Genomic DNA, 11,339 nt, shown 5'->3' on the forward strand with positions numbered 1-11,339 from the left:
ACCAAAGCTCACCCAGGTAACCGGCATGGATTTGTTCTTCCTCTTTCTCCACTGGTGCTAAACGAAGTGAGATGGAGGAGGAGGTGGTGTCCCTTCGGGCCACCCTCCCGCTGACAGGTTTCTGCACACAGCCTGGAGGGCAAATGAAGCAGCTCTGACCCATCAGTGTTCATACAGCACTGCTTTTAAACCTGCCCCGTGAAACCACAGCCACACACTGGCCAGTCACGGTCTGTTTGCAATGGCAAGGCAGCAGCAATCGTGTCTTACAGAGTGCACAGCATCTCAGCAGGTTTAGCCAAGCCGTTTCCTTGTCTCTGCCCTTCAGTCCAGAACTTGTGTTGGGTTAAGCAAGGAACAGAAATTCCCAGGGAATGAACATGGGATGGCAACACCGATATAATCCTATCACTTATGAGATGGAATTGACGTGCAGCAGCCACAGTGCCACTTAGCAGATAAGACAGTTGGTCCATCTGCGCTCGGTCCATCTTCTCTCATTTCTCTTGCTTAGATTTCTCAGGAGCAGAACAAAATCCTGTTATCCAATAAGTTATCCACTGGTAGTTGGATTTTCATTGAGTGACATCTGTCGCAGGCCATGGATGTAGGAGGTACCAGTGGTTTTGTAGTGTCTTTGTTTTGATGGGTTTGGTAGATGTGGGCATTTGGGTTTGCATCTCCCAGAAAGGCCATGCAGTTCAGCTGCTGCCCTGACACAGCCAGATGTGCCAGGAGGCTGTAGAAGCCACCAGAGATGGCACATGGCATTAGGAGGCAAGAGGAAAGCTTGGAATCAGATCTTTTGCTGGTCAGTAACATGTCTGGAACTGAGCACTCTTACATTTGAGTGTGCCATGGCCTTTCTTTTCTTTCTGGTCATTATCTGTCTGCCTGTGTGGGTTCTGCCATTTCCACAAGCTCCTCCTTGTTCCAGATGGAGAATTGCTAAAAGGGCTCTGGGACAAGGGCCAAGCAGTGCCTTGCAAGCCTTTACAGAAGGTGTGCTGCTGCTTTGAGCCTGGCTTTTCCCCTCTTCTGCATTGAAGTTCACTGAGTCAGAGCAGGTTTCCTCCTTTTCAGCCTGTGACAGTGACATTTTTCCAGCTGGTACAGAGGCATGAAAGGGCATTTCTCAGAGGCATCCTGGCTCAGTGTTGGCCCAGAGCTGCCCATCTCCTCTTCTGCACTCTCCAACATCAGCTTCCCTACTCAGCAGCTTCTCTTTGGTCCATCTGCTGAAGGGATCCATCTGATCACCGCCAGCATCTGCATGCTCCTCCCAGCTGCAGAGGATGCGCTGCAGATGCCCTGCTCCTGATTGGTGCCAGTGGGGTGAGGACAGAGGTTTGTACCTGCCTGCTCACTGTTTGGGATCATTCATCCCAACAGAGGCACATCCTGGGAGAAGGACCCTAAAACGCTCAAGGGGCCGCTGCTTTCTGTTGCACATCAGGAAATAACCCTTGCATCAAGGCCAGCTGGAAGTCATCTTCACTCGTCTTCTGCACATGATGTTTGATTGCAAAACAGACATTTCCAGTGCCTGGCAGGCAATATTTGTCTCACCTAATTCCCACAATGGGAGCTGTAATCCTGACTGTCACAGCCCATCGTTGATTAGTCTCCAGGTGTGACCATTTTGCTCTGAAGGCTCAGCGCTGCCATACCTGGAGCAGCTGGGTGCATCAGGCTGCAATTAGCCACGGTGCTCCAAAAAGCCAAATCAAAGAGGGATTGAGATCAGCAGCTTCCCGAGGGCTTTCAAGGCTGTTAGTGAGTGACCACACTAGAACTTTTTCCATTTACCTGGATTAAAATTGGTCACAGAGGAAATAGAAGCAAACAGCATGGCATCTGAGAAGTGTAACAAATAGCATTTGGCCATTGGGCAGGCTCAAAGCTGGGGGAAAATCCACAGCATGAATGAAGTGCAAACCATGTTTGCATAACACTGGATTAGTAGCTCTTTTTAAAAACCACACTGGGATTAAAAAGACGCATTTCCTGTGCCGGGACCAGCGCTCTCTCCTTAGCCCAGCAGATGCCAGGAAGTACATCTAAGAGAAATAAAAAACCTTGTTAGCCCCAGCCAGCTGCTGAAACAGCAGTGCTTTCTGCAGGCCTTTGGAAGAGGAGCAAATGTGTGTAGGATTCCTGGAGCAGTCCTGTGTTTTATAGGGAGTTCTGCAGCGAAGTGTTCCTGTGGGGAGGGGTTTCTGCTGCATGGCTCCAGTCCCATTCACCTGTGAGTTTTGTTGGCTGCAGTCTTGGAGGTGGTGATGCAGAGGGGAGCTGGATTCCCATCCCCCAGCCCACATATTTGACATCCTGCCTTTCCAATAACTCATTCGGAGCACTCCCACCTCTCCTTCTCCAGCCCTGCTCTGTATTTTGCTGAAGTCCGTGCTGGCCCTGTCACTCCTCTGAGCAGGTGTGTGCTTAAGGAGTGCTGAGGGGCACTGGCTCACACTGGTTACCTTATTAGTGTGGAATAATCAATGGATGCTGTCTCTGATCCCCTCAGTTCTTTGGTTTGTGGTACCATCTAATGACACCCATCTGCGTTGCGCTCCCACGGCTGGGGCAGCCATAGGCTCCTGAAATGAGCTGTCTTCAAACATTGCTGTGAGAGACATGAGTGGCACGTAGTGGCACATGGAAGGAAGAATCTGACCCTCCCACCCCATTGCTTGGAAAGACATGAAATGGATATTCAGGAAGCAAATGCCTGTTACATCTGGCTTTTTGTCCCTGTTGCTGCCATGGTTGACATGTTGGTGCAGTGTCCCAGAGCAAAGCATGGCACCTCCCACCCCAAAACACAGGCCATTCCTAATTCCTCAGCTCAACAGGCTTAATATCAAACAGAATAACAGACTGGGAAAGCAGAAGGCTTCCAGCTATGAGTGGAATTTCTACCTGTTCTCCTCTTGTTTTCCCTTTCCCCTGCTCCAGAATCCACAGCAGACTGTAGAATTTGCACCTTAATCCCAAAGATGATGGTAATTAAAAACTTAAGTCTCCAAAGACGTGCAAATAAATTGGGGAGGCAGAGAACTGAATAAGAGGCTAATCTTGGTTGGCGTAGCGAAAGCAAAGGGACCAGTAATTCTTTCCTTCTGTTTTTCACCTGTTCTGGTGGCAGGACGAGGCTGTGTCAGGGTGAGGTGCTTGGGTTTGCAGTGCTGGATGTGAAGCACCAACTCTGGCAGAGCCCTGGGGAGGGGACACAGGAGTCTGGGAAGGGGACACACATCCCAGAGCGTTGCAGCTGATGCAGTGGCTGAAGTGTTACCTGGAACAGGGAGCTGTGTGCCAACACCTACAGATCAAAAATGGCAAAGCCGTTTGCTTTGCCCTTGCGCTGCAGGGGTTTCACAAGGATGAGTTTGGCAACTTGCTCTCATCCCTGAGCACTGTGCCCTTTCCTGACTCAACAGAACTTAACCTGGGCATTGGGGTAGACCTAAATTCTGGAAGCAGGAACCTAAGATTTATTCAGGTGGAAGGAATGGGGATGTTTTCCCCTGTGTGCTCCCTTGTGCTGAAGAGTGCAGCACACTGAGCTGTGTGAGCGTCCGCTTCTTTACCTTTCTCTCAAGTAGTTGGCCAAAGCTGGGTTTGCACTGAAGCATCTTGCACTAAAGCATCAGGAGTAGTGAGAATCCCAGAGTGAGGCCACAGGACTGAAATCCTTCATTTTTATGGGCTGGAAGTGATAACGGTATGAACTGAATTATACTCACGTCATGACGTGATCCACGCACTCTTACGGGTGGATAGATATTGATTATCCATCAATAGGGAGTGATGGTGGATAATGATTCAAATCCCAGCTGTCAGGTAGCTGGGTGTCCTGGCTGTTTGTCTAGTCAATTAAAACATTGCTGTGATTCAGCTTATTTCTTTAAAACTGGGATTTATTTGTATTACCACAATGTTACCTATACCTCTAAAATCAGGTCTCTCTCTCTCTTTCAGGATGGGGAAGGCCAGACTGCACTCCATTATGGTAAGCTGCCTCTAAACTTGGCTGTTCCTTCTTAGCAGCATGGATTTGCAGCTGGAGTAAATGCTCTATACACGGGAAGCAAATTTCAGGAGAAAAATGAGCAAGGAATCTGGATTTGATTAACCAGTGGCTCCCTCCACTAGTAAATTGCAGCATGGTAGGGATAAGAGCCTTGGGAGAGGCAGCGGGGAAGATTGCTGCCCTTCCTTCGTTCTCCTCTGCAAATGTCACCTTAAAGCCTTCCTTTTCCTCCAGTTAATGATGCAGAGTTTCCCTGTACACCTCTGTGTCTCCAGGATGTGGTTGTGCCACCTGCAGACCCAGGAGTGGCTCTGGTTAGGGAATGCCAAATCCCTCGGCCTTCAGGGAGGGTCTGTGCCAGTTTTAACAGGTTACACAGGTCAGGGGAAGGGGACAACAAGGTGGCCTCCACCTTTGTGTGTCCTGGTGACAAACCTGTTCAATCACAGCTGAGAGAACAGCAGCTTTTCTGCTACCAAAGTCAGCAGAGGCAAGTCACAGTTGGTGTCCCTCCTACAATTACAGGCTACTTAGATACGTGATTTAATTGAAAGATTGTTCTATCTCCAAATGAGAAAAGTAGAGACTGAAGTGACGCATGCGGTGCTGATGTGCAGGGAATAGGAAAAAAGTATCAATTTAATCTGGATCATAATTTTTTTCCCAAAATTAAGACATAGCCAGTTATTATTTTGTACTCTCTCTTGATGCCTGTCACTGTAATTAAGAGCATACTTGTCATTCTGAAGTGTTTGTGTCTGTCTCTCTCTTCTTGATCACTCCACAAGGACATTAGCAGGATGGCAAAATTGCTTTGCAGACATCAGTCCAAAGCAAAGCATTTGGATCTGGAGCTAAGCTCCCAGATTCCCGGGCCCCTGAGCTGAGGCTGTAGTCACAATAATGTGTGATTTGTCCCTGTGGGATCTTGCCTGTAGGATAGTCTATTTTTCAAATTCCTGTCACTGTGACTGGAATGGTGAATCTGTTGCTTAGCGCAGCGTTGTCCGCAGATGGACGGCACTTCAAATGCCACATTGCCTCTTTCTCTGCCTAATTCATTCCCCATTCTGGGCTTTCTCTCTCCTGGGAAGATGCTTTCCCAGCTCCAGGGCTGAGGGATGCGCCGTAGGTTACAATAGGTTATGCAAAAGCGTAGCACATGTGTAAGTTATCCAAGAGCACCTGCTTCAAGCGAGCCCAGTATGTGAAAGGAAAAGGTGGGTGCATCACCTGAGTTTAAATTCCGTGCAGGTGGATCCCTCTGGCTGGGGACTGAGGCAGGTTGTTTAACACAAGCAAGCATAACTGGTATAATGAACATTGTTTCAGAAATGGTTTCTCTCATCCACCCTTCCAGCTCAGGTGTTTCAATAATGACAGTTTTCCAGGGCTTTCTTCCCAAATGCTAAGTGTTTGCTAAGTGTTAACGCTTTTTCTTCTCCTTGGGTATTATCCCCTCTCTCCTCCCTGTGCATCATCTTTGGGAAGCCTCTCTGGGTCACTGGCACACAGGTCTGGTGTTCCTGTGGATGCCCGGCTGTTCCTGGTGGCCATCACTGCCCCCAGGACATCCTCACTCCCTTACCTGCTGGTCTGGCCATAAATCTCCCCGAGCTTGGAAACAGCATCTCAGATGAGTGACTGTGTTTGATGCAATTGGCTGTTGGCCTGAAACTGGAGCTCACTGTCACCTCCCAGTCCCATTTGGGTCAGCCTTCACAACCGAGCCGTTAATTGCAGCAGAGAGGCAGGAGAGCTCCTGTGGACACCAGCTCTGAGCAGAGCAGTGCCTTCCCAAGGCCTTCCCTTTTGCTGGAGGCTGTTCAGGGAATTCAGGGAAGGGTTAAATCCCATCAGCAAGGCAGCCCCTGCTTTTAGGGTGTCTGCATCCCTTTTTATGAGCCGGCGTGGCCTGACAGCTGTCCTTGTGGTGACAGCTCTCCTGATTACAGCCGGTGTCGCACCGCGTCCTGCTGTGGGTTATAAATCCTGCCTCCTTCCGCTCGGCGCTGACCCCGGCTTTAATCGGGGGTTAAGTGGAGGCCAGCGGCAGCGCGCTCCGGCGGCACCGGCCCCGGCGGGACCCACGGCCGGACCCACGGCCGGACCCACGGCCGGACCCCTGCCCTGGGTGTGCACGGTGGCCCTGCTGAGCAGCCCCTTCCCCTCGGCTCCTCTCCATCCATCCATCCACCCACCCACCCACTGGGAATACTGAAATCATTGCTGCTGCCTCTCCCAGAGGAAATCAAGGCTTCTCGGAGCAGTGGTGGCCACGTGGCTGCGGAGTGGGCAGGCTCTGTATCCTCCTGGGCGCTCCGGCTTCCCTGCAAAGCACCATCTGTTCGGCTCTGCGCTGTGGCAGGGCAGTGGGAGGGGACGCTGGATGGAAAATAAATAATAAAAAAAAATTCATCATCTGAACCCTGAGGATTAATGGAGTCGGGAGGCGAACTGCGCTGAATGGAAATTCATCTTCACCCGTGCCAGTGTCAGGGCTGCCGCTCCAGCCCTTGACAAATCGAGGGTCCCAGGCTGTGATAAATCCAGCAGCTGTGCTCGTCCCCAGAGATGTCCCCAGCCTGCTCAAGGACAGGGGCTGGGCCCACCAGCAGCAGCACCGGACGAGTAAGCCACCTCTCCCTGTAGGGACCGGCTGCCCGTCCCCAGAAGCTGCCACCACAGCTTCCTTGGCACCTCTGGAAGTCTGTTTTCTGCAGAGGGATGTGCTCCCCTTCAGCTCAGCCTCACCCACAGCCCCACCTGCTTCCTCACCAACCTCTTTCCTCCTTTTGGCCCCTTTTTTATCTTTTCAGTATAAACTCCAATCACACACTGAATTTATTTTAATGAGACATTACTGCTTGTCCTTTTGGATTAGCAGAAGACTGCAGAGTAATACAAAAGACACTCTAATTACTAAAGGAGTCAGTCGGATGCTTTATAAAAACACCCAAAATGTGATTAAAACCAGTTGCTACCAATGCCAGACGAAGCTGCCAGCTTCATGGACTTGTAAAGCAGGTTTTGGCTTCACTGGGATCTGAGTTGCACAGGCTTAAGGGAAAATCCAGGGTCTGGGACTTCTGCTAATGTCAGCCAAGTCCAGCTCTTCAGTGTTAAAAGAGTTTTCCTGATTTTCCTGGTTCTTTTTTTTTAGCATCCTTAGGGTAACACTGTTGCATCCTAGGACAGGGAAGAGCCCAGGTCAAACTTTATCTTGGCAGAGAAAATCAGGGATGAGTAGAGGTGTGAGGAATAAAAGGTGTGCCATGAACAGCTGTCCCAGGCCATGGGCACAGTCGCCCGGAGCTGGTGCTCGGGGAAGTGGTGGCCGGCAGCTATAAACCATCTGAATTTTGTGCAAAGGGAAGGGATAGACAAGAGCCAGGAGCGAGGCAGCACTGACAATGTCCTGCCTGGGATGTGCCGCCTACTCCCTGGGAGATTCAGGAGGCAGGTGAGGGGCAGGGGCTTACCGATCCATTACAGACGGTGACTGCGTTATAAATTCTGGGTACAAAAGCAGGCAGGGAATGCTTTCCCTTTGGGGGTCTCTGCAGTGCTGCAGTAGCACTCTGGGGCCCTTGCCAGGGTCGGTCTCCATTCCTGGATGTGAAGGAGCTGTGGCCAAGGTGTGCCCAGGCTCCCCCCGTGTCCCAGGGGATGCCCTGCAGCTCCCTCGGCTCCCTGCACCTCTGACGGGACCGCGGGCTCTGGGTGCTGGGCGCACCAGCAGCACCCCCTCAGGACTTCTGGCTTTGCGTTGCTCTCACTCTGTCCTTTCTCCTTCCTTTGCACTCCTAAATCCAGAGGAATGCATTGCGTGCTGAACGCTGCCCCGGGCAATGCTCTGCTGCCGGGCCAGGTGCTGAGCCGGCGTTTCCTGCCTCCGGCACACGCCAGCTTCAGCCACCGCTCCAAAAACGCCCCTCACCGCCGCCTCGGGCCAGCAGCCCGGACTAACCCTTCCCTTTCTCCCTCCAGCTGCCACCTGCGAGTTTTTGGACATCGTGGAGCTGCTGCTGCAGGCGGGAGCCGACCCCGGGCTGCGGGACCAGGAGGGCTGCCTGCCCGCGGAGGTGACGGACTCCAAAGCCATCACCTGGGCGCTGCAGCAGCACGGCACCGGCGAGCCCTGACCCCGGGGCCACAGAGATGCTCTGCAATAACACCTCCCTTCCCCCCTCCCCGCTGCCCTCCCCAAACACCTCGGGGGTTCGAGGGGACCTTTTAAAGCACCGGGTCTGGCTGGGCTCTCCGGCAAGAGGGCCAAGCGCAGGCCCTGAGCAGGATGGGATCAGAGTTTGGCATGCTCTGACGCTTATCAGTATTTGAGGGGGGAGGGAGGGGGAAGAGGGCCTGGAGGAGGCCCCAGGTATTATTTTAATGTATCAAACACGAGCACTGTGTTGGCTGTCTCACCAGAGCAGCGCGGGCTGACCGCCGGCTCCTCCGCGGGGATGTGGGGCCAGGTGAGATGCTCATCTCTCCTGTTCAGGTTGAATTTTGGTTGGTTTGTTTGTTTGTTTGTTTCCCTGGGTCCAAACAAAATCATATAAATAAAAGCACAGTGTTGGGATCGAGCTTCAGTGTGTTTGTTTGTTTGTTTTCACAGGGCTGACTTGGAAGCCGTAAGAATGGGAGGCAGCTCAGTGCAGCCATAGCCCTTGGGAAGGCCTGCTCGAGCTCTTGTCCTGGGGAGAGAGGCCAGCAAAGACAGCAGGGTCACACAGGTGTCTGTCTGTCCCTCTGGTCCTCACACAACATATGCTGCTAGTCAGCCTCTCCAAGCTGACAGGACTCTTGCCACTTTGCCGAGTTGAATGCCTTTAAACCCCACCTCCATTAGGGCTCCAGGGCCTCCTGCTGCGCGTCCATCCCTGGAATGGCTCCTTCGGGGCTGAGGTTTGGCGAGAGCTGCGCACAGATGAACCTGCACCCACCCTGTCACCCCTCTGGGCCTGTCTCAGACACTTCATGATCTTCTCAGCTGGCCAAGTACCCAGAAAGTGGGAAAAATGTGCCTCATGGCCATGCCTGAGTGCTGGAGTGATGTGGGGTGATCACGGGGTTTAATGCTTCCTCATGAGCATCCTGACTTGGCCCATGGGAGCTGCCAGGGATGGGTTTGTGTTGTGGGGCAGCTCCCAGCTGGGAGGGAGGCTGCTGCAGTGGGTGGGTGCATGGCCACAGGAGACCGTGGCTTCCCTGTGGGATATCGCCATGAGTTTGCTTTTCCCAGACAAGATTTACAGCCCGGGGGGAGCAGAGGAAATCTCCAGCGCTGTGACAGGAAGCCACTTGCCATCAGGTTCTGCAGCACATCCAGCCTCAGGAAAATAAATGGGAACGTTCCCGTGGCTGAGGCCTGGCTGGGCAGCAGGCTCACGTGGGTTTTGGCCCCTCACAGTGTCTGTGGCTCCTGCCAGCGTTCGCTGTTGCTGACGAAGTTGCTGCGCTGGCTCCAGCTCCGCCCACGGGCCAGGCCGGGCTCCATGATGGGGACACAGCGGCTTGGGCAGGTTATTTTCCATTAGCTTAATATTAAGCAAGGGCCCCCCGATGTCTTGTGCTCCCCTTGCCCCTGCCCAGGGGAGCTGCAGGCTGGCAGTGGCCGGGCTCATCACAGCCTGGCACTTTTGCATCTGGATGCAGATGGAGCAAAGACACCAACCCCAGTGCTGGGGTCACGCTGACTTCGTGAGGGAGACGTGGTGGCACCAAGGTTGGGGACAAGCAAGGCCACCCCTGTGCAGGGCCATAATGCAAAGCCACTGCCTGGCTTGATGGACATGCTGGGCAATAAAAAATCTCTGTGAAAGCCAGGATGAAAAGCAGCAGCCGTGGTGCCGGTGCTTTCAGAGAGCACATTTGGGGCCCGAGCGCTCAGCCCTGGAGATGTTTATAGCACTTTAGGTCTGTTTGTGAGGTTGGAGCCTTTCCAAAAAAAAGAAAGTGGGGGTGGGGGGGGAGGAGAGAAAGACATATATTATTGTTTATAATCTGCTTTATTCAGCCAAACCTTTCCCCAGCAGCCTTGCGGATTGCTGTTAAATCCCTTGGTGCCTTTAACTACCGATACAGAAAGTGGTTAATGTGCATTCGCCCTAAGCTTGGCATCTACTCCAGGAAATCACTTTAATTGAGAAGCATTAAATGTTAAAATGATTAAAATACAGAAAGCCAACACACCGGTGCCCATGGAGGGGCTTGGACCCCCCCGCACCACCTGCCTGGCATGGCCCTTCCATCTCACCTGTGAGGTGCACAGCCAGGCACCCACCGTCCCTGCTGCGTGGTGCCACCGTGGGGTGCCGTGTGGCAGCGATGGAGATTCCCACCCCAAACCTCGCTGTGGCAGCAAAAAGCCAGGGCACGATGACCAGTGTCACTTGTTCCATCATCCAGGGATGTCAGTTCCAGCACCCAGACACGACCCCAGGAATCCTGACCCCAAACAGCCAACGGTGCCAGAGCAGGCGATGCCAGTGGTGACCACTGCCCTCCCACTGAGGAAGAAAATCCCAAAGACAGCAGCTGCTAAAGAGCATCCCGAGTTTATTTGCCATCGCTTTCCCTCGCGGCAGAGGGGGTGACTGTACACATCTCATGCCAACACACCAGAGGCAGGGTACAAAAGCAACGCCCTGGGCCCAAATTTGGGGGCAATTTGGGGGGATAATTTCTCCCCAAGACACGGCAATAAATAAGGTTTTATTCTTTAAATTTTATTATTATTATTATTATTTATTTTGTTGGGTTTTATTTTTTTTCCTTTTTATTCCCCCAGGAAACAAGACTCTCACTTTCTGGAACTGTACAAAATTTACACAGCGAGGGGAGGGGGCATTTGGCCTTGTCAAAGGGGGATGGAGAGCAGCAGGCACGGCTCTCCCCCGTCCCCCTCCCCACCAGTGCCGGCAAGGCCGGGAGCTTGGCACAAAGCAGCACCCAAGGCTGGGGAGGGGAGAGGCACATGGATGCAGCTGGGGCAGCTCCTGCAGCGCCAACTCACCCAGCTGGGGGGGCAAGGAAGGACAAGGAGAGACCGGTGATGTGCTTTCTTGTGTGGCTTTTTTTTTTTTTTTCATTTTTATTCTTTTTTTCCCTTTGCTTCTGGAGCCTCCACACCTCTGGAAGGAGCTGACTAACTGGATCCACCCCCAGCCCTCCCTGAGGGGCAGCCTGGGATCATCAGCATCATCCCAGAGACAGACAGGATGGCAAGGACCCCACGGCCAGGGCATCCCTGTAGGGCTGGGGCAGAGCTGGGCACCGTGGGCAGAGAGTGTGGAGC

General features: G+C 52.7%; 1 protein-coding gene across 2 annotated transcripts in view; it reads left to right on the forward strand.

Annotated features, from left to right (window-relative positions):
• ACBD6 (acyl-CoA binding domain containing 6) overlaps window positions 1–8,613 on the forward strand; it is an 81,405-nt gene extending 72,792 nt beyond the window's left edge. The window contains exons 8-9 of one of the 2 annotated variants that reach the window (XR_014226630.1): window positions 3,985–4,015; window positions 8,027–8,097. Coding sequence is in view for 1 of the 2 variants with exons in the window: in XM_082286891.1 (XP_082143017.1) it covers window positions 3,985–4,015; window positions 8,027–8,181 (186 nt within the window). In the remaining variant the exon portion in view is untranslated. Of the gene's footprint in view, window positions 1–3,984; window positions 4,016–8,026 lie in introns of both variants that reach the window. The other variant, XM_082286891.1, reaches the window with a different exon arrangement.
• The last annotated feature ends 2,726 nt before the right edge of the window (window positions 8,614–11,339 follow it).

Source organism: Coloeus monedula (assembly GCF_965178545.1).
Source record: "Coloeus monedula genome assembly, chromosome: 9".
Classification (NCBI taxonomy): domain Eukaryota; kingdom Metazoa; phylum Chordata; class Aves; order Passeriformes; family Corvidae; genus Coloeus; species Coloeus monedula.